This window comes from Drosophila guanche, unplaced genomic scaffold (assembly GCF_900245975.1).
Source record: "Drosophila guanche unplaced genomic scaffold, DGUA_6, whole genome shotgun sequence".
NCBI lineage: Eukaryota > Metazoa > Arthropoda > Insecta > Diptera > Drosophilidae > Drosophila > Drosophila guanche.
Genome location: NW_022995743.1, coordinates 14,980,015 through 15,006,936, shown reverse-complemented (window position 1 = coordinate 15,006,936; position 26,922 = coordinate 14,980,015). Strand labels below are relative to the sequence as shown.

General features: G+C 45.1%; 6 protein-coding genes and 1 long non-coding RNA gene across 7 annotated transcripts; 4 read left to right on the top strand and 3 right to left on the bottom strand.

Moving 5' to 3' along the window:
• Window positions 1-666: 666 nt before the first annotated feature.
• On the top strand, window positions 667-7,409 carry LOC117592627 (sodium channel protein Nach). The gene is made up of 10 exons (XM_034286563.1): window positions 667-693; window positions 938-1,527; window positions 4,690-4,887; window positions 4,966-5,250; window positions 5,342-5,578; window positions 5,647-5,801; window positions 6,056-6,121; window positions 6,526-6,617; window positions 7,133-7,238; window positions 7,298-7,409. Exons 1-10 carry the CDS (start codon window positions 667-669, stop codon window positions 7,405-7,407), a joined length of 1,866 nt encoding a protein of 621 aa, XP_034142454.1. The 3' UTR covers window positions 7,408-7,409.
• Window positions 7,410-10,724: 3,315 nt separating this feature from the next.
• LOC117588417 lies at window positions 10,725-13,513 on the top strand. Its single transcript, XM_034279690.1, has 5 exons — window positions 10,725-11,500; window positions 11,568-12,144; window positions 12,209-12,279; window positions 12,338-12,627; window positions 12,690-13,513. Exons 1-5 carry the CDS (start codon window positions 10,830-10,832, stop codon window positions 12,929-12,931), a joined length of 1,851 nt encoding a protein of 616 aa, XP_034135581.1. The 5' UTR covers window positions 10,725-10,829; the 3' UTR covers window positions 12,932-13,513.
• A 773-nt stretch (window positions 13,514-14,286) lies between these two features.
• LOC117583256 (putative gustatory receptor 58c) lies at window positions 14,287-15,652 on the top strand. The gene is made up of 2 exons (XM_034271483.1): window positions 14,287-15,398; window positions 15,456-15,652. Exons 1-2 carry the CDS (start codon window positions 14,340-14,342, stop codon window positions 15,630-15,632), a joined length of 1,236 nt encoding a protein of 411 aa, XP_034127374.1. The 5' UTR covers window positions 14,287-14,339; the 3' UTR covers window positions 15,633-15,652.
• LOC117583264 lies at window positions 15,140-15,788 on the bottom strand. Its single transcript, XR_004573781.1, has 3 exons — window positions 15,666-15,788; window positions 15,477-15,613; window positions 15,140-15,417 (listed from the first exon to the last, which is right to left on the bottom strand). It is a non-coding gene; the product is annotated as an uncharacterized LOC117583264 (long non-coding RNA).
• Window positions 15,789-15,934: 146 nt separating this feature from the next.
• On the bottom strand, window positions 15,935-17,566 carry LOC117592625 (putative gustatory receptor 58b). Its single transcript, XM_034286560.1, has 2 exons — window positions 16,154-17,566; window positions 15,935-16,096 (listed from the first exon to the last, which is right to left on the bottom strand). Exons 1-2 carry the CDS (start codon window positions 17,228-17,230, stop codon window positions 15,935-15,937), a joined length of 1,239 nt encoding a protein of 412 aa, XP_034142451.1. The 5' UTR covers window positions 17,231-17,566.
• On the top strand, window positions 17,337-18,727 carry LOC117582282 (putative gustatory receptor 58a). The gene is made up of 2 exons (XM_034269919.1): window positions 17,337-18,438; window positions 18,503-18,727. Exons 1-2 carry the CDS (start codon window positions 17,383-17,385, stop codon window positions 18,644-18,646), a joined length of 1,200 nt encoding a protein of 399 aa, XP_034125810.1. The 5' UTR covers window positions 17,337-17,382; the 3' UTR covers window positions 18,647-18,727.
• Window positions 18,728-23,870: 5,143 nt separating this feature from the next.
• On the bottom strand, window positions 23,871-25,164 carry LOC117583904. The gene is made up of 2 exons (XM_034272585.1): window positions 24,557-25,164; window positions 23,871-24,492 (listed from the first exon to the last, which is right to left on the bottom strand). Exons 1-2 carry the CDS (start codon window positions 24,756-24,758, stop codon window positions 23,951-23,953), a joined length of 744 nt encoding a protein of 247 aa, XP_034128476.1. The 5' UTR covers window positions 24,759-25,164; the 3' UTR covers window positions 23,871-23,950.
• Window positions 25,165-26,922: the final 1,758 nt, after the last annotated feature.

Sequence of the window (26,922 nt, the reverse complement as noted above, 5' to 3'; positions counted from 1 at the left end):
CATTCAATTGGTAGACCTGTCGTCAAAGTAACCCTCAAAAATAAGTTTGGCAACACTGTTTCGGCTTACAATTGCCGTACTAAAAGAAAGGCAATGGTAGGTGGGGAGGTTGGCAACCCTATTTCGAATGGAGTTATCAAAATGAAAATCCGCTCAATCTGAGAACCCATCCAACTACCATTTAATCGCAATCTCTTCAGCCTTTAACAAAGTTATAGCCAGCCCACAATTGTGAATAAACAGAATGCCTCAATGATGACGATGATGAGGGACACACATGCATACATACATACGTATGTGGCAGTGGCACATCATAGTCCCTGGATCATCAGGCTCCCTTTTAAGCATTGATTGCATTCAGCTTGCGCTACTGCTGCCGCTGCCGCTACCGCTGCCACTGTCGCAGTGTCCTGCGTGTGTTGTCCTCGTCACTCAATGGATTTACTCGATTGGAGCATCGGACATTGGGCATAATTTACAGCGCATTAAAAACTCCAATAATGATTTATTGTTGTCCTGGCTTGCCGTGGCGCCTGCTGTCGCACCGCAAAAACATATTTAAAGCGAAGTATTTATATTTAATGAACAGCAAACTGATGCACGTGGTGGCCACGAGACCTGAGAATTGAACCGCGTTGCGAAAAATCAGGGCTTAATCATGTCACAATGGTCACAGGCCTCTTCGGAATACATGTAATCAGTGTTGGAAAGTGTTCGTTTCGCCACAGAGTCCCTCCAATTCACTGGGGATAATTGAGACGCAGCATGCACTCTCTTTCATTTTAATACAAATTAATAATCATTCGATAAGGTGCTTGTGCCATAATATTTCGTTCTACGCTTAAGAGTTTCCCTTTTATATTTATAAGCAATCGAAATTTGTCCCCTTTCCAACACTTGCACTCATGGAAAACACTTCTAAACTTCTTTCTTGCAGCTCAAAGATATGAGACACCAAATATCAGACAATACGCCATCGCCAGTGGGGAGTAACAGCACTGAAAGCTTGAATGGCAAATATGAATCCGCATCCACATCCGACTCGATGCTTACATCGTCGACGGCTTCATTGCAGCCACGGCACGAAGCAGAGGCACACCTGATTGAAACAGGGATGCGGACAGAGCCCAAGGACAGCAGACTGGGCCCTGGTCTGCTTCTCTTCCCTGGCACCGCTCAAAGACATCAGCATAATCTGGGAGCTAACTACACGGACAGGGAGAAGGGCGCTTTTGGGGGGACAAAAACAATTTCGAATGCTAATGACGGGCACGTTGCCATTAATCAACAGCGCAGCATTCGCTCTATTCGACGACCACCACTGCATAAGGCGGCGCCGCCTCCCCTGACCAGGACACCAAAGGGTGATGCAGAGGAGCAGGAGCATACCCCAGAGCCAACGCCGGACGCATATCGGGGCTCAAAAGTGGGAACCAAAGTGCACGCATTCATAATCGAGTTCCTACAGGGCTCCTCCATTCATGGCTTCATTTATTTGGCCAAACTCGGTCTAAATTTCGTCGAAAGGTGAGTCCAGCTTTTGTGATTCGAGCGAGGGATTAATTGGTCTCTATGCGCCTATTGTTTTCCCTCACAATTGAATGCACGAATGGTAATGAGAATTGGGCAAAGGTACATGAAATCAACGCAATGAATATCCTTCCTATAACCCAATTAATAGGAGGATCCCTTTGATAATTGAAGCTGAAACAGAATTTGACCTACGCCCGATAGAGCTGCGAAAACAGACAGCGAGGCGGTTGCAGAACTGTCCCGAGAAGCATCCACCATTCAACCTTTGTATTCAACCCTTAATTTCGGAATCAAATATTTAGCCAACATTTCCACTCAATTAATTCACAAGTGATATTACAGTTAAGCCTCATTACGGACCCAAAAACGCTGCCACAAACCGCAAGTAGAACTTTCCCAGAGGATTATTTTAGTTTTGGCTTACCTCTTTACCTCACCCGCCATAAAGTGGAAAACTAAAGCGATACAAAACTATAAGTCGAGGACTTACAAGAGCACTGCTCCGCCCCCAGGAACATCGCGCCACGTGCTGGCTGAAGATTTCGATCTGCCCCAGAACAGTACTACCCACAAAACCGAGGTAGGAGGAGGGCTAAAGGAAGTGCGTGTCAAGGTCCTGTGCCGCGCTCCCGCTCCATGAAAATGTTTGCATTACAAATACCGACTACATTTTTCCACACATCTTCCGATTTTGTGTGTGTGTGTGTGGTTCGGGTGGGGAGAATTTGTATTTTTGTGCGGTGCAATAAATCCTTAAAAACTGACATGACATGACAAGCAGGATTACACACACAACCCTCAGAGGCAGAGAGAGAGATCCAGAGGTCTTGGTCCGGTGGCAAGGCTTAAATTGGCAACAGACTCGCAAGTGGTAGAACGGAAGGGCAGCCCGGAAGCAGAGAGCGGAGCGCTACTCCACGCTCAGGAGGTGGGAAAAATCTGTCAGAACAGCAGGCTGAGGGCTAATTAGTGGATAACAGCCAGGCCAAGCGTACACTGAACGAAATTAAGGAGAAACTTGAGAGCAAAATTTGTTCCGTAACAAAGGAAATACTTACATAGATTTCCCCACTAAAAGATGCAATTTGTTATACTTTAATAGAGAAATAATTTCGAGGCCAAAGTTATTCTCAACACACTTTTTTCCTGCGGTGTAATACTGCACTGTGTTCCATCTAAATTCAGCTCAATTACAATTATTGTTAGTTTTCGGACATGTTCCTCCCCCAACCAAAAAGGAGCAGCTGCAAAGGTGAGATTCAAGGGGAGGTCACGCTAAAGGTTAGCTTTAATTAACACGCTTTCCTCTAGCTTCAGCTCTCATGCGAATGATTTGTGTGGAGGACATTTGGACAGCACTGCTCTTGTGAAATTTATTTCCCATTCGGAATTTTTATTTATTTATTTCCTTCCGTGCAAAAATAAAACAGTGCTGGAATATGCTTTGAGACGCACAAATTTGTGGCTAATACACAACCCCCCCAAACTAGGGCTTAAGCCCGCCCTGCACCTCACTCGCAAGAGTAGCACATTTCCAACGAAAATATCTGATGAAACGAACCCACACAGAAAACAATCTGAAAACCAAAACAACATAAAAACATAGCAAGTGGAAATGCATAAGCCTGAGCGAAAGAGTCTGTGTCGGTGACATGTGATAACCCCAATTTCACAAGCGTTGATATGGCAACTACCTCATATGAGGGCTTTAGTGCCAGGACAGGTGTAGCTTTGGTGGTGGCTGTGGCCTGGCAGTGATGGCAGGAGGTGCATAATCCGGAGCCAAAAACTGCAAATGCAAATGCAAAACACGCACAGGATTAAGGTCGTTGTGTCTGTGGAACTGCAGCATCGTGCAGTCGAGTGTCAGCCTGAACTGTGTAGAAACTCAAGCGATTTATTTCAGAGAGAAAAAAGGAAGAAATAAAGCCATCAATGAAGTACCAAAAAAAAAGATAAGAAGGGATTGGGCAGGTTTCAACTACCATTCCAGCTGGCAATTCTTTTCAATTCAAACTGTTTAAAATTTCTATGAGGTAATATTTAACAGCAGACTCGTTCCGTCTGCGGAATTCATTGAGGAATCTCGCTAGCCGCATTCTCACGTATGAAATCCAAGTCTGGAAATTTTTGGATTCACATAACGGTTCGCCAAGGCGAACGCATGAATTAAAAAATTCAAAAACTCACATTCACATTCAAAACAACCCTTCGAGACTCCCTCATGCAAATAGATTTCTCGTCTGTACTTTCACGTCCTCACATAACGAGTATTACGTCATCAAATATGCATCACTGAGCCTCATTCACGCACAAATTTCAAGCATATGAGTGGCGAGAGATGATGAAACAAAGCACACCACCCCGACACTGGAGACACACGAAAATGGGCATTGTGGTGGATGCGACAATGGGTCTGTCATATATGATGTCCAAAAGGAATTTTGTGGTGTTAGACAAAGTACAGCAGTCAACTTTCACAGAGAGCACACGAAAAACAAGCACAAACCAACAAAGACAACTTCATACAAAATAATAATAATAATAAAAAAAAGGAAGAGTTGGAAAATTAAAAGCCAGGCCAGAACTGACTGTGTGTCTGCCGTTGCTGAGAGCTTTATGAGCCATTGTCGGCATCAAACTGTCAGCGTGGACGGAGGAAAATTCTCCAAGGATTTTTGGCGACTTGTGTCTCAGTTCACAGTTCACAGTCCGCAGTGTCTTTGGCAGAGTTTGTTTTGTGGCAGTATTTTAGCCATCTCCGAAAATGGCAAAGAAAAAGAAGGAAATGGCAAGGAAAAAGGGTTGCAAAAGCGTTGACGCGTTCATTGACTCCTACTCCGGGGCCTGCTTCGCATTTGGCCATAATTCTTTTGTCGCGAATATTCCCGCATAATGCTCACAGAAAAGTTTACACGCAATAGATTTTTATGTCCTTTGGGAGAGTGCACACCACCCGACCCAAACAGCAGTGCGAATTATTCCACTGATTTCCATACATCATTTTTGACTGCTGCTACATTTGGAAGGCGGTAAGCGGCAGGCTCTGTGTGTGTCTCCCGAGGGCCCTTTGCCAGTTACACTCTCCTGCGATTCTCTCTCAACATTCAATCTACACAGAAGCTCCAGTCATACTTAAATTATCTCATTTTCCAGAATGCTCTGGTTCGCATTCATCTGCGTGGCCCTGTTCAGCATCATCTCGCTGAGCAAGAGGACATGGCATCGCTTTCAGACCTCCCCGATGGTCATATCCATGGATCGGAACAAGCTGGTGTGGAACACGAGCTTCCCCTCGCTGACCGTGTGCCCTCACAAGCGTATCGATGAGCTCAAAGTGGAGGATTATATATTGTAAGTGAATCCATCCTAAGTCTCACGACTTTTAAACCCCCTGCATCTGCATCCCCTCCCTGATGGGTGGCGAGACAGCTCTCATGCTGAGGACTTTCAGACCGAGGAGGATCAAGAGGATTTCCGTGATTTTATTGTGAAACTTGCGAGTCTCACATACGACAACTTGGAAACGCTGCCGCTGAACAAGTCGTTCGGGATCTCGGGCGAAAAGTACTTGGATTTGCTTTATGAATTGAAATGGGCCTTCGAGCCGGAAATCAGCAGTGGCGCCGCCGTCAAAATGTTCATCTATGAGACCCAAACGGAGTTTGGCATTTGCCATGCCGTCAACTCGTTGGTCGCCCGTTACAATTCCTTTGAGTAAGTGGCGGATGGTGGCGCCCCATCCGGACACATCCGGATATGATTTTATGGCATTCGACAACCCATATCCCATTCCCATTCATTGTAGCTATTGGCGCTCGAATGATTGGAGTATCTTGGACCATGGGGATCGTGTGACAGTGCATCCGTTGGATGGTGAAATCTACGCTCAAATTATAAACCTATCGACGGCATACGATGTCTACTTCCATGGAGCAGGAGATGTGCCTAGCATATCCAAGCAGCGCTACACATTTCCGGAGAGCGACTACACCACCGTCGAGCTAATTGCCCTGGAAATCTATACGAATGAGGAGGCCAGAGCGTGAGTAGCTCTCTCTCTCTCTCTCTCTCTCTAGAGAACTCTTTAATCCGTGAATCTTTTCGAGACAGATTCACCACCAAACAGAGGAGCTGTCGCTTTAATTATGAGGCCGAGGACATGCAGTCGGTGCCCATTTATAGCTTTGGCCTCTGCCTCTCCGAGTGTCGCATGTTCTTCGCTCTGCGTGCCTGCGGTTGCATTCCCCACTTTTACAGGAACCGCCGTGAGCATAATCATATTTCATCCATCCGTCCGTCCGTCCGTCCTCCTTCTCATGCACACAGTAGCTGCCCCACTTAATTGTCCACATTAAAGTTAACTTTTATGCGCCGGACGATGCGGCATTAATGCTGCTACTCGTTTTATAGCCGCCAAATTTGATCATAAAATGTTTAAATTCTCGTAGTATAAGTTGAAACTCGTCCGCCCGATTATGTATCTGTCTCTCACTCACACATTTTCTCCGCCTCCCGCCAGTACGGAATGGACGACGACTCCCTGTTTGCGGCCTGGAGGGCATCGGCTGTTTGGTCAGAATTAAACGTGAGTAATTTTCTGTGCCCCCGTCCTTTGGTACATGCAAATATTTAACCTGCCCAGAAAATTCGATTTACATTTTTCGATGGAAAAAAAATATTTCACAGAAATTTCGTAGAACGTGACCATAATTTCATAATGGCAGAGGTAGGTGGGTTGCAGCCTGTTGCTTCAATATAATGGGACGACATTCATAAGCAGGAGTCCAATTTTTGGACAGGGACATGACACAGATATTAGAATATTGAGTAAACAAAAGTAGGAGGATGGTTAAGCTGTTGCTTAACTGTGGATACAAAATATTTTATGTGAGAAATAAGTTGTAGAGCCGAAAAGTATTTGATTCACTCCCTTGTCATTTTCCATTATCATAAGCAATAATTTACCCATTGAAATCCGTTCCCTTTCAGGCGAAATAATCTCATTGAAATCGGAGAAATACAAAATCAATTGCAATTGTTTGGCCAACTGTGACGATTCCAACTTCTTTGTGCAGTCCCATGTAAGTAGATGTGTCTCCTGCTTAAAGCCTAGCTTAAAATATTAAGCAAATGTATGTACGCTTTAACTGTAAAATGTTTATGGAAAAGAGAAGCGCCATTGGGCGGTCGTTAAGCGCCCCGCCATACCGCATTTCAAGTGCGGGAAAATAAGAGAATATTTTGGGCAGCAAAATGTTTCTCTTTGCTTTAAACAAACATCAAAATTGTAGTCCGGGCTATAAAAAATAATAAGCACAAAAGTTGCACGGAACCGGGACGCCGTGAAATATGCAATTATTGTATTTCAGGGTCTTCATGGGAGAAGGAGCTGGCGCCCATTCGAAGCAAAAGTTTTCTTCAACTTTTTTTCGCTCTCTGTGCGGCTAAAGTTTTGTACATTTAATAATAATTTTTGCTTACTTGCCTTATTATGATGATGATGATGATGTTGTTCTTGTCCTGCTTAATACTGGTACTATCTTTGTTCTCTTTCGCACATTTTACATTCCTTTCGCCCGGTCACCGTTGTGGACAGCGCTCGCGTGTCTGGTTTTTGGGCGCTAATCTACAGTGGGGCATAATCGATTATCCCAAAATGCAGCTCCGCCGCGATGTACTCTTCTCCTTTGCTGATGTCTTGGGTAAGTCCTTTGGGGTTTTATAGGGTGCCCGCTGACTTTGCCCTTTTTCTTAATTACAGTTTATATTGGCGGCCTGGTGGGTTTCTTTCTGGGCTGCAGCGCTTTGAGCTTCACTGAGATAATATATTACTTCACTGCTCGATTTGTGCGGCGCATGTTCTTCAATTAAATAATTCGAAAAACACACAAATTAATGGATATATGTATGTACATACATATTTCACAGAATTAAATCAACCACAAGAAGTATAATACAACTTTTAACTCACCTTTAGACCATCTTGCAAACATGTATGTATAAAAAAATTATAGACTTCGTTAACGGATGGACGGACTTCTTGTTAAAGTTTACATCAAACTTTGGTACATCTATAAAGGGATGACATGTCAGGATTAGTATCGATAAACACAAACATAAACACAGACGCGCCTCTAATCAATAATAAAATACAATTGTTGCAATGTTGGCAAAAATCATACAATTTTCCCGTTCCCACTGCCCATAAACTAGATGAACCTTCACTTTGGCCGTCTCGGGTTTCGTCGCTGGCATTTCAATGAATCGTTTACATTGGCAAGGATGTGCGTGGGGGGCAGAGTGGGGAAGCGAGGGAAGTCGCTCAGTCATTCAGTCAGACTGACATCTTACGACGACAAATTGCCTTCGTCCCGTTGTTGCCTTTTGTATTTTTGCCAACCTTGTCGATTTCTATTAGGGTCGCTCTGCCTCTCTCTCTCTCTCTCCTCCTTTGCTGGATTGTAATGAACTCTTGTCTTGTGCTCATATGTACATATGTATGGATCTGTATGTGTGTGCGTTTAATATTTACTGTTCGTTTATGCCAAATAATTTGTAGCGTTATTCTGCTTCAGCAATTGTTTATTTGTGTGGAAATATGTCTACTCTGCTCGGTCGTTTCATTTTCCTAGCTTGTTGTACTATTTTTCTGATCGACTACTCGCTGTTCTCACTTTTTCCTTTCCAATTGAACTGTGGATCTATATTCACCTTCTACTTTCAAGTGCACACAAGTATAGTTGATCTCTTCTAACCAACAGCAAACTCACCACACTCTGTTTTCTTGTTTTACCCTTGGAAAGAAGAGTTGTACTATTTCGGCCAAACTTTTGCAACTTTCAAATCAGGTATGGATTATATGTGCAGCACATTAAACATGTTTTAGTTGACATATGCCAACATTTACATATGTATATCCGTACACGCATCAGTCTGTCCATATGTATGGGTAGTACACAAATATCTATGTGTAAGAGTATCAAATCATTCGATGCACTTTCTTGTTTTTTCTTGCCTCTTGCTTATTGCTCACCCACACACCCATACATACGCACATTTACAGTTTCAACAACTGAGTCTTTGACTGCCAAATGCGAGAAACTACAGATATTCTTCGCTCATGAATTTATTCCTCCTGCTGTTCCTATTGTTTGTTTCATTTTTCTTATTGTCATGTCATCAATAAATGAGCGGAGTGAATAACTGGGTCAGCGGCCGACTCTAAGAAGCAAAAGGCGATATAAGCCACCAGAAGTAAAAGAAGAGGAGAGTTCTAAAATCCGCAAAATCAAGGGTAATGTTAATGCTAACTGCAACGGAGGAGTGAGTGAGAGGAATATATGTACGTATGCAAGAGTAGAGTTTCTACACCTTTGTACATTCATGCATACATATGTATGTAGAAACATCACCCAAGCCACGCATCAAAGTTTCACCCCCCGCAACCAGACAATGGAAATGTAGATTTCAATGGCTTCTCATATATTTTTTATGCAAAACCACAACCGTTCATCCACGCCACAATAAAACCTCAAAGGAATTGTCAGCCTCCAGAAGTGTAATCTTTGCACCTTTCCAATGGCAGGGCAAACGAGATGGTGCCATCAATACACGGGAGAATTGTCCGCAAACGCCTTTCACACCCACACGCACACATGTTGCGTTAAGAAAAAAAAGGGACTGTGAAGGCACGGTGTCGTGCATTGAGGTTAGGGTGAAGGCGCGTGGGTGCGGCGCAAAAGACTTTGAAGTCTAAAAATTCCCAAAAGGGTTTGCAGCCATTATTTCATCGCATACATTTTGGAATTATTGAAATATATTGTAATAAATTGCATTGTTGCAAAAGAAAAGGACGCCGGCCCCTAGGGCTGCAAGCCATGTGCGGCCGCCCGGAAGCGCCGGCCCTTCATTGTTCATAAAATCGCTTATTAGGGCAGTATTGAGTGTATTCTTATGTTAATATCAATAAATGAATAATATGTTACCTTTATAAGATGTTTAATCCTTATGTTAATAGCTTTTTATGACCTTTTTTAATCAACTTCGACCGAGCTTGCAAATTGCGACTGCACTTTTCCCGATCTTCAAAGAATACTAAGGGGACATCTGGCGTTTTTTTACGAAAGCCATTGTGCCACAGGTGTGTTGGTGAGAGCAGCGTGTGCAGGGAAAACGGCCATTGGTGAGCTGAAGGAAGTCCAATATATTATTTAGCTAAAATCAATTAGTTACAGCTGTTTAATGTGTTTTCACTTTTAATTGTGCGTTTTTCTCACTTTTTTGGAGTTTGTTTTGCCGCTTTTCACCACGCCCGTGATGGCGACATCTGCCGCAATTTCGTGCGGTATTTAATACCAAATTGGATAATGCGCTAGTGCCAACGTTGATATTTAAAATGAAATTTGAAACTCAGAAATTAGTGAAAAGATCAATAAACGTAAGGCAACTGCAGTACAAGTGTTCGGAGCTATTCACATGGAAGGCAACGCTGGCGGACCAGCCCCAGCAGTACACCAGCACCACAGTGGGCAGCAGAAACAGAGAATGGGCATTCAGTATCAGTATTATGCTGGAACATCACCAGCATGTCCCACCGCAGATCGGACGGACATATAATATAACGAAAGCCTACCAACGTGTTGCTACTAAATGGTGTTAGTTAATTTAAATTTACGATTTCTCTCTCCTTTTCTATGACTAAAAAAATGTTGTTTGAACATTCGCGCTCAGCAAAATTGCGACATCTGTCGGCTACACTTTCAGGCATACACAGGCACTTAGCTCTGGTATTTTAATACCAACCTTCTAAATACTAAAGTACTTTAATGGTAGTAGATGTGTGTGCCAAATTCTTTTTAAAATCGCACAAAAGTATCGATATTTGCGTTTTCGTAGCTACTCTCATTCCCACTTGTGTTTTTTGCAACGTTCTGTTTTTGTGGGCCTGCTGCTTTTATCCACCTTTAGTGGTACATGTTGCTAAGACTTCCAGACCACACAAAATTGACTTGCCAATAGTGTAAAATTATTGATTTTCGGCTGAGGGTCTTAGCTTGCTAGTAATATTCAACAGAAAATCAAAATCGTGGAATATGATTTTTAAATGCACATTTGCGGTATAATTTGAAAATCAGAAGGTATGTTTCTGAGTGCCACTCGGTATATATTGTGGACAACTCCGCGGTCACACTGAGCCTAGGGCAGACAACAACAACAAAAATCGGACATTGGTGGAAATTTCCGCAAAAACGGAATAAAAATAGCAACGACCGCAGCGAAAACAACTGCACACAATGCACAAAGGTGCACCACCCTGGCAATTCACTGCCACGGTGGATGCCAGCGCAACAGATAAGCAGACACAGCAGCAGCCGCAGTCGCAGAAGGAGGAGAAAGACGTATCCGAAAAACTGATAAGATTCGCCATGTCCCCAACTGCCGTTGTAGCAGAAGCAGCAGCAGCAGCATCGCCCCCAACCCAAACCCTCTGCTGGCTGTTACTGCTGCTGCTGCTGTGCAGCCTGCCGCTGTCCCTGCCCGTGGCAGAGGCCACCCACATAAGCGGCGACTTCCAGACGGCGGACTTTTTTCAGTTTCTCGTCAAGTTTGGCTTCAACAAGGCCGATCTCCCCACACGACGCACTGCCTATGGCTATATCTACGGCAATGTGACATCCCCGGAGAACTACACGGCGCCCGTGACCCTGGTGGTGCTGGACAAGTCCACATTTCTGGACTTTTACGGCAATCGCAGCCATCGAAGCCGCGAGGTGGCCTGCTCCATGATGTTTGCGCGCCTGCACAGCATTGCCTACGATGCCAAGTGCAATCCGCAGGGCAAGCGTGACTTTCTCCGGCATGTACCCTGTCCCAGGGGGCAGCTGTGCAGCGACGAGGATGCGCCAGCGAATGTGATGCCAGGACATCAGTTTACGTACGTAATCAACCTGGAGGCAGAGCCGCGGTAAGACCAAGATGATCCTTTCCAGCTAAAGAACTCCTTTCTAAGTAGTCTCTCTTGTTCCTTGCAGCTTCTGGTACATGGCCTTGGTGGCCTGCTATCAGAATCAGAGCACCTGCCAGTGGCACGCACACGAGAGCCTGCCGCGGCTCAGCAATCGGAGCAGCGGGCTCCTGCACACGCTGCACTACGACATCCATTTGGTGAATGTGCATCCGAATAACTCGGCAGCACATCCGCTCACCTTTCAGTACTCGTACGACCAGCAGAATCTGCTGGAGATGTACCTCATCTTCCTGCTCGTCTACATTGTGCTGCTGCCCATGCAGATCTATGCGGTGCGGCGGCAGAAGCATCCCGTCACGAAGCTCTTCACGCTGAGTCTGCTCAGCGAATTCGTTAGCCTGGCGTTGATCACGGCCCATCTGATTCACTATGCGGCGAATGGAGTGGGTCAGCCGCGGCTGCAGGCAGCGGGCGATGTGCTGGACATACTCAGTCGAACGACATTCATGCTGATACTCTTGCTGCTGGCCAAGGGCTGGGCGGTGACGCGTCAGCAGATCAGTCGCACTGGCTGGATCATCCTAATGTCCATCTGGGTGCCATACTGTGCGTTCCATGTGTTCCTCTACATCTGGGATCGGGTGAGGCTTCAGTTAAAAACTTACTTTAAATGGATTTCCTTATCATTGTGCTCCGCCTTTACAGACGGAGGTGGATATTGTATCGGATATTGATGAATATCAAACCTGGCCCGGCTGGATTGTCCTCATTCTGCGGTAAGCTTACAAGGACTCTCCATTATCACCTCTAAACATCTCTTGTGATACCCTGCAGCACCTCCTTTATGATGTGGTTCCTGTATGAGCTGCGCAACACCATGAAATACGAGCATTCCACCAAGAAATTGGATTTCCTCTTGCATTTGGGCGCCTCCAGCTTGGTGTGGTTCATCTACCTGCCCATCGTGGCCATTGTGGCCTTGCAAATCAGCCCCATGTGGCGGTACAAGCTGCTCCTGGGCATCACCAACTCGGCCGACTGCCTTGCATACTGCGTGATGACGGGTCTGCTGTGGCCTCACCGGGCCGGACAATATCTTCTGCTTGCAGGCACCAAATATGCAGGTGAGTCGATGGATACATTCTCAACCTTAGAAGAGATATTCTTACTGTCTACTCTCCCTTAGGCATGGATGAGCTGGATGAGTTCAACGAGGCGCCACATATTGTGCGCGAACGTGAGCTTCGCCGGAATTCGCCACCCGATGATATATCAATTGGCACGGGCAGTGGCAGCCGCGGCATGGTGCTGTCCACGAGCATACCACACTCCCTGAATGGCGATGCATGCAACGATCTGCTCGAGGCCGAGGATCTGGATGCGGAACTACTCACCGATCTGAACAAGAACAGCCATATTGTGGCATAGAGTGCAGCAGAGATCGAACAGAAAACGGGTTAATTAGTAGATTTTTAGTAGTCAATTGTGCTAAAACACGCTACACCAGATATATACAGACATATAGATGTGTACAACGAAGACAGAAAGGAAAGATAAGCAGAGAAGTTCCCAGAAAATGGCGCAAAGATAAAAGTGCAAGCAGATTGCAGGCGTAGATAAAAGTGCAAGCAGATTGCAGCAAAGATTGTTGTGTGATTCTATATATAGTTATATTATATATGCTTGAATTTATTATTAGTGAACGATTAGTTAACGCATAGAACAACGATACGACTACGCTTCTACGCATCATCTACATCATTGATCATTTCGTTGTGGTACAAGTTACATGGCATAAGCTTACATTTTTAATGAACTAACATAAACATATAGTTATATAGGACTAGATATTACCCAATTATTATATAGAGTATTCATTAACAACCAAGTATTTTGATAAGAACAAAAACAAATCAAGAACTAACTGAAATACAACGTGTACAACGTGTGCCACTGCTGCGAAAAGATAGTGAAATAAATGAATCATTTTTTAGATAAGTATCAAGTGAACACGACTGCGATTTCATTTGTGGCATGAGGTTAGACCCTTTGATTATTTATATTTAGCTGGAATTCATTTTAAACATTAGATTGCAGGATGCGATTGGTTTTGTTTATTTTATTGCTGGTTATCTAGAAATTTTGCGTGGGTTCGTTTATATTTATTGTATCTTTTGTATTTTTTAAAGGAATTTAAAGTCTTGGCATTGCATTATGTCTATTTTTAGCTTTGGATATCGAATACACCAAAAAGAGTGCATCTGTCTGTGTGTCACCTGTTTATATGTTTCATTTCTTTCAATTCTTAGGTTGAGTTCGAGTCATAATTACACACACAATAATTATAATTATTAATTATAGATCTGCAAAATCGAATCAAACCCAGATCTGCACACCGAACAGCCAGATCGGGGCCACGCAGTGAACATTTACTGCTGCATCTGGCTGTGGCTTTTAAATGTGGGCCAACCGAAAGACGCTTGTCTAGTATGGGGTATAGGGTAACTGCTTTCAGCTGCATTTGTTGCGTGTTGTCGATACACGTTACCACAAGGTAAATCTATTATTTAAAATTCGAACAAAAACCCTAAGCTTCGGAAATTGCATACACATAGCAGTAGCACACAGAGCTCTGCACGACTTCAAAGTTGTCCCTTGATGTCCAAAGCGTTTATCCTTGTATAATTATAGAGTTATCTATAAAATTCGAGTACCTGTTGCATGTCACAACACGGTAAACACTCCTCCCTACCAGTCCCAGGAGACAATTGAACACTCAATTGAGCCCAGCAACGAGGTCTAAAACGGTTTAGTAATTGACGTATCCTACTCGAACATGGTTCACGTTTCGCTGCTGCGCTTCTACTTTGAGTTGAGTCGCCTCATTGGACTCTGTAATCTGCACTACGATCCGCAACATCGGTGCCTTGTGCGAAATCATGTGCCCACTGTGGTGTATTGCCTCGTCCTGGATGTGATCTATGTGCTGGTCATGCCCTCTGCCTTCGCCCTGCTGGCGGGTAACATTTACGGCTGCAAGAACCTTGCCATTTTCGGCGTCGTTTACAGTGTAATGGCACAGGCCAAGCTGTTCACCATGATGCTGCTCATCGGCAGCGTCTGGCTGCGTCGTCGCCGCATTGAAGCGCTGGCCAATGATTATCTAAAGCTGATGTCAGATTTCCGCAGCGACTTGCAAAACAACTGCCGAAGGCTCTGCCTGTGGAAGGTGGCCATGACGAGCTCCCGCTTTATAATGCTCATCCAAGCCCTCCTGTCGTCAAATTCTTTGGTGCACTGTAAACGCACGTTAGATCGGGCCGATGTGGCGCCCTACTATGTGGCCTCAATGGTTTTTGCCGTGATCATGGAGCTAATGGTGTGCTATGTGGACTTTACGGTCTATATGATCCAAGTCTCTGGGAATTACTTGATCTCGAACAAGACGGAACGGCTGCAGGAAATGATTGATGATGTGGCGCTGCTGCCAAAGCATTTGGGTCGTCCCCGCGATATGGGCCTCAGGCAGATTCTGAGCGCGTGGCTTTCACTTTGGCATCGCTGCCAGCAGCTGGATGATCTGCTCAGGCAACTGCGTGAGATCTTTGAGTGGCAAATGCTCTTCAATTTGGGCACCACGTATATCTTCAATATTGCCACCGTCTTTCGCCTCTGGATATACATCGAGTACGCCAAGAATTTCCACCTGTGGGAGTGCCTCTTTATCGTCTTTGTGGCCCTCGCTCATCATGTCGAGCTAATGATGCAGTTCTCCATCTTCGAAACAACTAGCACCAAGTGGCTGCAGCTCCGGGAGCAGCTACAAAATCTCTGGTTTGTGAATCAGTCACAGAATGGCACTGGTCTCAACTCGGAAGTGGTGCTCTCCAGGAAGGTAAGTGCCGCATATGTCACTGGTATGATAATACTTATGGTTTAATTCATATTTCAGTTGGAGTTTGCCATTCTTTACCTCAATCGGCAGCTGCAAACGCGGCCACAACGCGTGCGACGCCTACACATTGTGGGCCTCTTCGATTTGAGTCGTGCCTCCGGTCATGCCATGACCGCTTCTGTATTCAGCAATGCTCTGGTCCTGTGTCAGATTGCCTATAAAATATTTGGATGATTATGGTGCGCTTAAATACAACTTTATACTCACAATTTATGGTGGTTTTAATTGGCTTTACTTAAAGTTTATGCCATCAAAATCAACATTTTCATTACATTTGTAGAGAAGCAAAATTTATCCGCCATAAAACAAAGCTCAACAGCTATAAAAAAGCTTTAATTTCGAAGTCTCCTGGCGTCGCAACCATTTGCAAATGTTAAGGAAAGCTTCACACACATTTTTGTGCCATAAAATACAACATTTTTGTTTATAATTCAATGAAAAGTCGTCCCTTACATTCGCTGCAGTACTTATACGAACTAAGTCTCCTGCCGTCGCCTCAAGTCAAACTGCATGAGAATAATCACATGGCTGAGAATGGAACCAATGTAGCTGAGGCACGCCGAATTGTTGAGCTCCACAATGCCGCAGATTTTATAAACCAAACGATTACGTTGCAGCTGACGAGCGAAAAGTTCCAACTGAAAGCAGAAACAAAGGACTCAGTTTCGGAGGAATCAACCATCTTTGCCACTCACCTCAATTTGCAGCTCTTTGCTGATCTGTCGGAGATCGCTAAACTGTCGAAGGGTCTGGCCTAGATCGTTGCACGAGCGGACCACGCTATCCAGCAAACCCATGAGCATCAGAGTGCCCCAAAAGTTGAACACAATTAGGCCACTGCCAAAGAGCGAGCTCCCGGCGTTGGATTGAATGGTTTGGTTGCTGTACTGCACCGCATGGTACAGGATGTTCATGGTGCTCACAAACATATTGGCAAACAGCATGGCATTGACCACATCGTACATGTCGAAAAAGCGCCGGGCCAACTCATATGTGTCCCAGTGCATGGCTGCTATGCGACGAAGATCGTGCGCCTTCTTTTTTCCACCTTTGCGACGCTGGAGAGCGCCGAGGGCAAGGTGCACCGCCCGGAACTGGTGCTCGAGTAGCAGGAGCAGCGCATAGAAGCACATTTTGGTGGCCAGAACGTGCACGAATTGGGAGAGCCTCGCAGTGAGGGCCGTCAGGCTCTGACGATTGATAACGCTGAGCAGTTGATACTGAATGACAATCGAACAGAGCAGCGTTACATAGAGCACGAAAGTCTTGCGCCAGAAAAGATTCTTCAGTGAGAGTTGCAGCTCCTCCAGCGCGTGCTGCGCCACCATCCGCTTGAGTATGCGCCTGTGGCTCCTCCAGAGTTGAAGCGAATCTGCATAGAGCTTGACAAGTCGTCGGCGCTTTAGCCAAACGAGTCCATAACTGGAGACAATGGCCGCCAATCGCAGGCCCAGCGATACAAAGAAGTTCCACTGCAGGACAATGTTGTGGGTAATGTAGCCATCCAGGATGGCTCGCGGCACCATAAAGTAGACGTCCAGTAGGAGACAGCCACTAATGAGGAGGCTGTAGGCCAGGTACATCCACGACACCTTTTCCACGCGGATGAGCCGGCTCTGGCCACGCAACTGCAGCGTTGTTCCCAGCAGGCCAAAGACGAGAGCGTGGTAGTAGGCCACGCGCAAAGCCTGACCCAATTTCGGATGCAACATGTTGTTGGGGTGGTCGTGGCCGCCAGGCAACTGGTCTGACGACCCGCACGTACCTTCCATAGAGGGACGAGCATTAATTAGCTAAAACTCGGTTACACACCGATGGGATTCTGACAGTCCTGATAGCTGTCATATCGCATCTGAATTATCTATCAGTTGGTGCTTCCAAAGCTTTCAGTAGCCAGTTAACAGTCGCCCGAAGTGGTTTAGAAATGAGCCTCAGCTTGCTGCTGAAAACCTTCCATGGCTATGGCCTGGGCATGGGCCTGCTGCCGGCACCACTGCGCCTGGACCTGGACTGCATTCAGTTCAGTAAGCGATCGCATCAACGTCGCTGCTACCTCGCATACACGGCCTGTCTGAATGTGCTGCTCATTGTGCTGCTGCCCTTCACTTTTCCGGAGTTTATGTACGATGAGAGCTACATGAGTGACAGGCTGCTGCTGCAGTGGGCGTGGAATCTGACGAACGTTACACGGATAATGGCGATGCTTTCCTGCGGCTATCTGACGTGGACGAAGAGGAAACCGCTGCTGCAGTTGGGCGAGCGCTTGGCGAGGCATTGCCGCAGATGCCGCCGACTGGAGAGCGGCGCATTGCGTGCCTCGTGCTACATAGCGCTTCAGAGAAGGATTCGCGGCCTGCTGCGTCAGCAATTGTTTGTCCTGAATCTCAGCACAGTGTCCGCCACGCTACTGCTGATGCGCATCGATACGGATTCGCAGTTCAGCAATCTCACAATGGTGGTCGTCCACATGATGCAGTACGTGTACGTGGTCATCATGATGACCGTGCTGTATGTCATCTGTTTGCTCCTCTACTGGCAGATGGAGCGCGTGAATCTTGCCCTGAAGGATCTGTGCTCGCGACTGCACCACGAAGAGCGCAACGCACTGCTGCTGTCCGCTTCGCTGGCCAGGCACACGCTTCAAACCCTGGAGCATCTCTTCCAGCTGCACTGTGAGGGCAAGCGATTGATGCGGAGTCTGTTTAGCATCTTTGATGTGACCATTGCCTTTCTGATGCTCAAAATGTTTGTGACAAATGTGAACTTGATGTATCATGCCGTACAGTTTGGCAACGATTCCGTGGCGACAAGCGGCGTGACCAAGCTGTGGGGCGAGTCGGTGATTCTCTCACACTACTGGACTGCGGTGCTCCTGATGAACCTGGTCGATGATCTGACGCGGCGTAATGGCCTCGAAACAGGTGAAATTCTCCGTCAATTTAGCGACCTGGAGCTGGTAAAAAGGGATTTTCAATTGGAGGTAATTCACAAAGCACTGAGTACAATACAATTACCCTTTCTGTTACCCTTTAATTTTCTTGCAGTTGGAACGCTTCTCGGATCACTTGCGTTGCCATTCTACGGCTTACAAATGCTGCGGCCTTTTTGTGTTCAACAAGCCAGCGAGCATGATTTACTTTTTTTCAGCGTTGGTGAACGTTTTGGTGCTTTGTCAATTTGATTTCTAGAACAGCGTCTTGGAAATTTCTTGAACAACAAAAGCGCGCCAACAACTCAGCTGTTCACAACTCCAGTATGCAAAAGCGAGATAGCAAAAGTGTTGCGGTTCACACTAGAGGTGGGAAAACTTACTGCTTGGTTAGCACATGACATATCCAAGCATGAAATAAAATTCTGAAGCCAACAAAACCCATCAGGAAATTGTTGTATGCATAATAGATTCTCTTTGTATATCGAGGTCCCAACACGATCATGATGCACGAAACTTGCAGTTTTCATGGCACTCGTGAGCCACGAAGCACGATCCGGCCCGTGTCCATCGCTAGATCATGAAACTCTCCAAATTGTGCGAAGGGGATGGCTGCTGATCACAAGTATGGTGAAATTCGGCGATCAATGGCGTGAAAATTTGTGCTTCGCAAAATACTTAAAGAAATTTGTGTGTTGAGGGCTGTTTAATTGCTCATCACTTAGCGCAACAGTTATTAAATATTAAAATCCATTAATAAAATGTGTTTTCGTGCGCAGCAGCAAAACGCCGGCGGGAATATTGAATGCGGCAGCGGGAAGAAGGTGTGTCCACACGATTAGAGGTTAAGTATGAATGTATGTGTGCAACTAAGATATTAAATTTGTTTGTTTATGTGTTTTAGGTTGGCGAATATCATAATATATTCACTCTAGCCCACTCTCAGTTGTGTCATATGTTGATTTGGGCCTTTCAATAAGCTCATCAAAACGGACATGCACACCTGCACACGTGTGTAAACATGCTAAGTATGGTAATCCCCATTACGGGACGGACTGCCACACAATGTGGCTTCATCAAATTTAATGAAGGCGAGCCCCCTATGCAGGAAGTCAGGGATCCCAGGAGCAGGACATGTCCATTAAATCAGTCCCAATCTCTCCTTACTCCTTCAACCCGCTCCATCGATATTTCTCAGCTGCTTTTTGTATTAATTCCAATTATACGCACGACTGGGGAATTTTCATTTGGCCTGAAAGGATTTCGGGTCATTATGAGCTTCCCTTCGACTTCGACTCCATCTTTTGCCTCTGCCACTCCTTCCCCACAATCCGAACAGCAATCCGAACGAACGGCAATGCAGAATCTCATTTGTATTGCTTTTGGAACTGTACCTCATCCCAGGCTGACTCCTGGGAGAGGACTACGACTGGGGATAATTGGCCGAGTATATTGATTGCGGTCTGGTGTGCACATGACATGTCCGAAACCCCAAATATGAGAACAAACAAGATTTCTTTTGAAACTAATTAGGAAAACGTGGCCGGGTTATTTGCATGCCATGCCCTGCCCCTCTCCTGTCACACCCCTGTAATGCGTGTTTGTGTTCGATTTAATAAACCCTTTGGCAGCCATAAACCATGATGAAAATTATGAAATTTCTGCCCCGCAGCCCCAACCCCAACCCAATTTCAAAATTGTGCCCCGTCAGCAGTTGCTGATATTGCAATTTACTTTCTGACGCAACTGTACTTTTGCTGGCGGGTGATAAATGATTTTCGACATAATCCCCAAGCTGCAGGGTAAAACTAATTAGATTTTAATGGTATCGAAGAAGTGATTTTGCTGTCATAATATCTCGTTTTCGAATTACTACGGCCGAGAACTGGATCAAATTTTGGGTAAATATTCTCGCATGCCTGCTTTTTACATGCTCCTAAAATGCAATTAATTTGTTAGAAAGTTTTTGGGGGCCACAGTGTAGAGGCAAAATCCGACTAAGCCCCGAAATAGAAATGGACAAGTTTTGGTGCCAGTCGGATGTGGGGTGGTGGGTGCTGGTGAAACAGTTATCAACACCAGCTATGAGGGGTGTGGGAAACCACATGAAAGTCGGTCAAGTTATTTTCAACACTTGAAATATACTCTCGCCTCCTGGCAGCTGAAAACTGGATCTCGTGCTTGGGCTTGAGGTTGCTCCTTGGCTTTGGGGAGTGCCCAAAATGGTGGGCATCCGACATTTCTTGTGACTCCCGCTTTCTGGGTCAGCTTTTCATTCAGCAGTTTCCGCCCTTGCCCGCCGTTGTCATCGTCGTCGTCTCTGCGCATAAATATAAATTGTATTGTTTCGAAAAAGTTTTTCCCCCCATCCGAGTTTCTGCGGCCAGCGGAAAAAGTAGTTAAAGTTTTGTTTTCGCCGCTAGTTTATTGCGTGATTTCCTCCGCAATGACAGGAGAAGGCGCCACAAGAGAGAGTGGGTTGGGTGGTGCAAGGCGTTGGCTAGAAAGCATTTGGCCACATAACTTACAGTCGCTAGTTGCAATAGTATTTGTGCGTGGGCTTTTAACAAGTCTGGGGTGATAATGGCAGCGAGCGAGAAATTGCCGGGATACTCATTATCGAAAACAAATGGATTTTGAAACTACTCTGTGTATTCTATCTACTATTCTGCTGCAACACGGATACATATTGGATTTCACATTAAAGCAGAGAAAACATCGGAACTTTAAACTTTAAGTGTTGAAAATTCCAACATGTCCAGCATTATATTTGCAGCTGATTGCCTTGGTTATTTGAAACATTTATTTTGGCTGCCATGTTCCACCTTCAAGCGTACTTCAACCTGCAATGAAGGGGCACTTTGTGGCAGGGAAGCTCGTTATACATTTTCACCATTTGGCATTTGGCATTCGAGTGCGATGCAACCATTATGCACGTCCTGGAACGTGACCATCAGGCAGGCTGAATCCCTTCCTACTCACCTTCTGGTGCCGCCGAGTTAGGGTCTCAGAAATAGTTGTGGATGCACTCCCAAGATCGACGCTTTTCATTTTGAGTCTTTGGTCTAGCATTTCTAATTGCATTTTTACCTAGTTCTGGAGTCAAAGTTTCTTGGCCACGTTTGTGTCCGAGCTGCAGTCCGGATCCCCCGCCGTGCGTAAAGTTTAATTAAACGTGTTTGATTTATGACTTTGTGGGCATTCAGCAGCTTCTGGGGAATGTGGAGCGCCAGTAGCTGCAGCCGCAATTCCAATTCCCAAAATCTAATGTGTTTATTTTGTGGGGCTGGCGAAAGTTTCCACGCTGGCCATAAAAGCCAGGCCGGGCCACCTTTATGGCTACTGCGGCTGTACGTGTGTGGGTGTGTGTGGAGTGCCATGTGCCATATGATTTCCGTTTTCGCTTCCGTTTGAACACACAATTTCCAGCACTTTATTCACATTCGTCCTCGTCTTTTGGGCCATATTCCATGAAGCGTTTATTGTTTTCATGAGAACTAAAGTTGAATTTTCATCAGCTACACGCACGCAAAAAAAAGGAGGAAAACAAGCAAAGTTTTCCCCTCAACAAGTTCATCAAAGTTCCCCACACAGGACTCAGCAGGTGGGATTCAAGGACCAATCTAGGTGCAAATCCCCAAGCTTAGGTTACAGGGGCCAGCGGCAGCAAATCAGGTCAGGCCACAAGCCACAAATCTCTTGCTCAATCCATGCTGAAAAATATTCCACGATAATCAACTTTGATACACGTAGGCTTTTCCTTTTCCTATTTCCCCTACCACAGCTCCAGCCCCCGTTCCATGCCATGCATTAAAATGCCGAAAATGATTGGGAAAATCGCAAAAGAAAATCCCGGAAAAGGCAAGCGAGCACAAGCCCCAAAACACAAATCTCCGTCTTACATCGGGCCCCAAGGCCGTCGGGGCAAGAGTCCCCCCTTTCCCTTGTCCATATTTTTTATGGCGCCGCATGAAAATGGAAAAACTTGATGTTAAAGCAGTGAACAAGAGGGGGCTGGATGAACTGGGTGGATAATCGCGAGGCCGTTCATTGGCAGTGGCTTAGCCTTGGACCTATGTGGCATCTGTTTGTGTTGGTATTTTGTGGGTGTGTGGCTCAAGATGTTGGCTAGATTATGGCAGAATCCCAAGTGTTTATGGTTGGAAAGGTAAATGGAAATGCATGGCCTACGGATTGGATTACAATTGGCTTAGATTGCGAGTAAGTTTCGTAGTTTTGTGGTGCGGATAAACAGCAGTTTGCACTTTTGAAGATAGTTTTCAGCTTGATGGTTTCTGTTTGTACATTAATTTATTGTTAGAAAATTATTAGACCCCATGTAGATCCTCTTGGAGGCGGCTTTAACTGTCTAACTGAATAACTATCACGTGGTCTAGGGAAATTTACAAATTAGTTGTGTCATAGTGCAGCCACTAATTGGTCTGATTACTATAAAACTGTCTGGTAAAAACGTAATCCCACAATGTGACAAAACAACCAGAGACAGACACGAGCATAACGCAACCAAAACACGCGTCAGTTTATCTATAATCCATTAGAATTAATATTTCCATGTATGTGGAGAAAATGTTTACACATGCGAGTATTTTTGCATATTTATTATTGAAACTTATAGAACCGCTCGACGTTCTTTTTTGTTTAAGTTTTTCACAAATAAAATTTTACATTTAACATGACCAATTAATGTGCGGCAAAGCCGCATATAAAACCGCTTAATTACGTGTCACGGCCCAGAAAGGCACAGGACATAGCCAGTCGAAGCGAAGTCCAGTCAAGTTCAGTTATGGTTCTGGCACGGGCACTGGAACGAATGGGAAATTTGCATGACACGCGCATCGAAATGAAATAATAATATGGTTAATAAAGCCAGCCGCATCTGATTCATTCACTGCGGGGATACACGAGATACACGAGATACATCCGGGTTATACAGGAATATCGATCCCCCACCAGACTCGGGCGGGGGCCAATTATCGCACTTATTTCGCTGCTAATTAAAATGCAATTATTTGCTTTTAACAACATAATCCCATTGACAGCCATTTTATTTGTGTGGGCGCATCGACAGGGTCTGCTTCTCGCCATGAAGTCTACCGATTTGGCCATGGCCATAGCATATCCCGCAGTTCGGTTGTACTCGGCAGTCTGCAACGATCTTTTACAGATTATTATTAAAATCCTTATTGATATCCTATTTGCAGTTGCAAATCTATCTAAGCGGATTGCAAAGATTTGTATTGTTTTTAGATGAAAATCTCTGGAACTATGTATCAAATAAGATTGATTGTTTTGGGGAATTCCATTTAAGAGAATGGAGGCAGAATGAGTCCCACATTTACCTACCAAAAGCGATGGTTGCTGTGGTTGTTTCAAGGAATATGAACTCTTTTGTAAGCAATGACCAATGACATTTAACTCACATTAAACATGAACATAATATATATTTGTATGTACACCCGCATTTATAATCTTTAATTAAACATAATTTGTCCCCCCCTAAGATATTCGTTAACATTATTTAAACCCCAAGAGATTGTTGCCTTTAACGGGGTTCCTCGTTCTCTTCATCATCCTCGGCTGTGATGTGATGTGGCACGTTAGAAGTGGAAATTTTACCATTGCGAGGTCGATAGGGTTTCGGCAATGGATTCACGAACACACCCCCATTTTTGGACACATTGAGTGCAGCTTCTTCCACGTATTTGTTAATAATCTGCCACAAGGTCAGGCGATTAGCATAGCCAAGGGCACGCGCCTGTTCGACAGCGGCCGTGGCGATGCATGTAAAGTTGAGGATTCCCGCATTGAAGATGTGCAGCCAGGAGATCATCTGACTGTCGTCCGTTTCGTTGAGCGATTGAAGCGGCATTGGAAAAGGCAAGGGTAGCGGTGGCAGGACAACCGGATGGGGCCGAGGAGCCAGCATCGGAGTTGGAGCCAGCATTGGCATCGCTAGTGACTCTCTAATGTACTTTCGGGCAGCTGCCATCGAAGATGGTGATACTGGAGCCACAGGGTGACCATTCAATTTGCGCTTTTGTGGTACCTTCCATACCTTTGGCGGTGAGGGCATCATTTTTTTATCTGCGTGATGTACAAAAACATATTTTTCTTGGACTCGATTAAAAACATTTTGATGATTACTCACCCTGCAGCTCCTCTGTCCCGCGAGCACTGCGCTGCTCGGAGCGCTTCACCCAGCCACGGACCGTGGACTCGGGCACGCCCAGCTCACGGGAGATGCCGGCCTTGGTCTCGCCTTTGATAATGCGGGCAATGGCCTGTTCCTTCTGCTCTATCGATACTTGAACGCGCGGACGCTTGCCCCGAGGTGCGCCGAACTTTTCCATTTTATCAGCCAAAGAGGAACACAATCGTCAAAACAAATAAACAAAAGGAATGTAGGAACTATTAACAGTTTTTCGCTTTTTTATTTTTACAATTTCACTTTCGCTTTTCGCTCGTCGCGTTGCTTAGCTCTCGACACTTTTTTGACAGTGACCCAAAGAGACGTAGGGGTACGTTTGCGCTCTGATAGCCTTCTGACGTATAAATCGCCGACGTAGTCGCTGTCCCTTTCTCGCGTCTCTCTACGCTTCGCTTTCGTTGAGCGCTTGTCATCGCTTACTTTCTTCTCAATTTCTTTGTTTTCAGGCTGTCCAGGGCTGCACAAGTGACGTGGCAGAGATTGCCCCATGCCTTCACCTATTGTATTACTCTTTGCTTCTATTTTTCTTTCTCGACTGACCGTTTAGTGTGTTGTTGTTGTTGTTGTTGGTGGTGGTACTCCTTTCCTTTGCTTTCCTTTCTCAACTCTTTCTTCGCTCTCGGTGGTGACGACGTGCATTGGTATGGGTAGCGTTTTCATCTTTGGCTTTCTTTCATTATTGACTGTGTGTTTTGCCAGTGTAGAGCACGCAGCTAGAAGCCCCAGCTACATTGGTATAAGTGCCTGTAGCCAATGATTTTTTAGCGCTCCAAACCGATTTTGTCTTGATTCACACGGACACTGCAAGTAATGTATGTGTTGGTGCGCCGACTTTCTGAACTGAGATGGAACGAAAATTCGTTTTGATGATTTGATTTTGTTTTCGGGGCTTGGCGTATAAACCTAACCTGTCACAACATGTGCTGAATGAGGGGGGGGGGGGGGGGTAGCGGGGGGGGGGTAGCGCTTAAAACCTTTTCACATACCATTCAAATGAATACCCTCTAGACTTTATGAAGAAGCTTGCCCCTCAAAATCAAAATACATTTATTTTGTGGGACCTTTTATGCTTTATATAATTTAGGATGAAAGGGGTAAGGGATGTAAACATCTGAATATGTATACAAATAATGAATTTGCGTTGCAAATATTTTCCATTAGAGTACTTATTCAGAATCACGGTGTGAACAAGCATGGAATTTTGACGGAACGGGACATGGAGACATGTTTGCTGGCAAGGCGGCTGCCTTGCACATGTACACACACATTTACACTTGCACATTTTGCTCCGACTCCCATCGGAAAATCGAGATGTGGAAAACTGACTTCAAATTTTATGCCCAAGCATGGCTACCAGATCACCAAATTGGGATCCGATTTGATCATTATTATAGCCAGATTGAAGAAATTAATTTGCAGTGGCTAAACCTGCCTCTTTTCACATTCTCTCATTCACACTCTTCTTCTGCTTCGCTCGGCCTCTGCCTCTGCCGACTTTTAACCCACCTCGTCCCGCAGCTTATATTTGTTTTTTTTTTGTGTGCGGGCGCTGCCTCAGCCTCTGCCGCGAGTCTTCAGTGTGTTGGTGTGAGAAGTGTTGTAGATGTAGATGACAGATGAAGAAAACATGTTAAATTTGACCAAACACCGCTAAGGTGCAGAAGTAGTACTGAGTGCCGGTATATACTGTATATAATTATACATATATACATATGTAAATTATGTACACAAATAAAACAAAAAAATAGGTATACTTGTAGCTGGGACTTTGGCAGAGGCCTGGTACTCCGAGACGCACATTGAGCGGTGACGTTTCGCTTATAGAGGTTGAGAGTTAGTGGTTAGTGCTTTTGCCTTCTTTTGTTCGTACTCTACCTTTTTTTTTACCACTTGCCGCTGCAGAGTTGCTTTGGCATTAGTCGACGTGGTTTACCCGCCGCCTTTTGATTCATGCAAAATGTTTAAAAATTTCTCAATTTACTTTCGCATTTATTGTTTTTGTTTTATTTATACATTTAATTCTGATGTACACTAAAATATGTATGTGTCCTAATATCTGTTTGTTTGTTTTTTTTTTTATTATTTGTGTGGCATATCCATGTTCTCTTATTTTGCTTTCGCTCATCTTCTTCTTTGGGCATTGCTGCAAAGTTGCACGGCGTTAAACTGTACCTTTAAGATCCAGATTCAAGGATGATTCGTGTGTAACTGTGTACGGGGCAGGGCGTAATGTAAGATGATATTTTAATTTTGGAGCATGACAGCAATGCCCATGTGATACCATTCTACACCGACTTAAATACTAG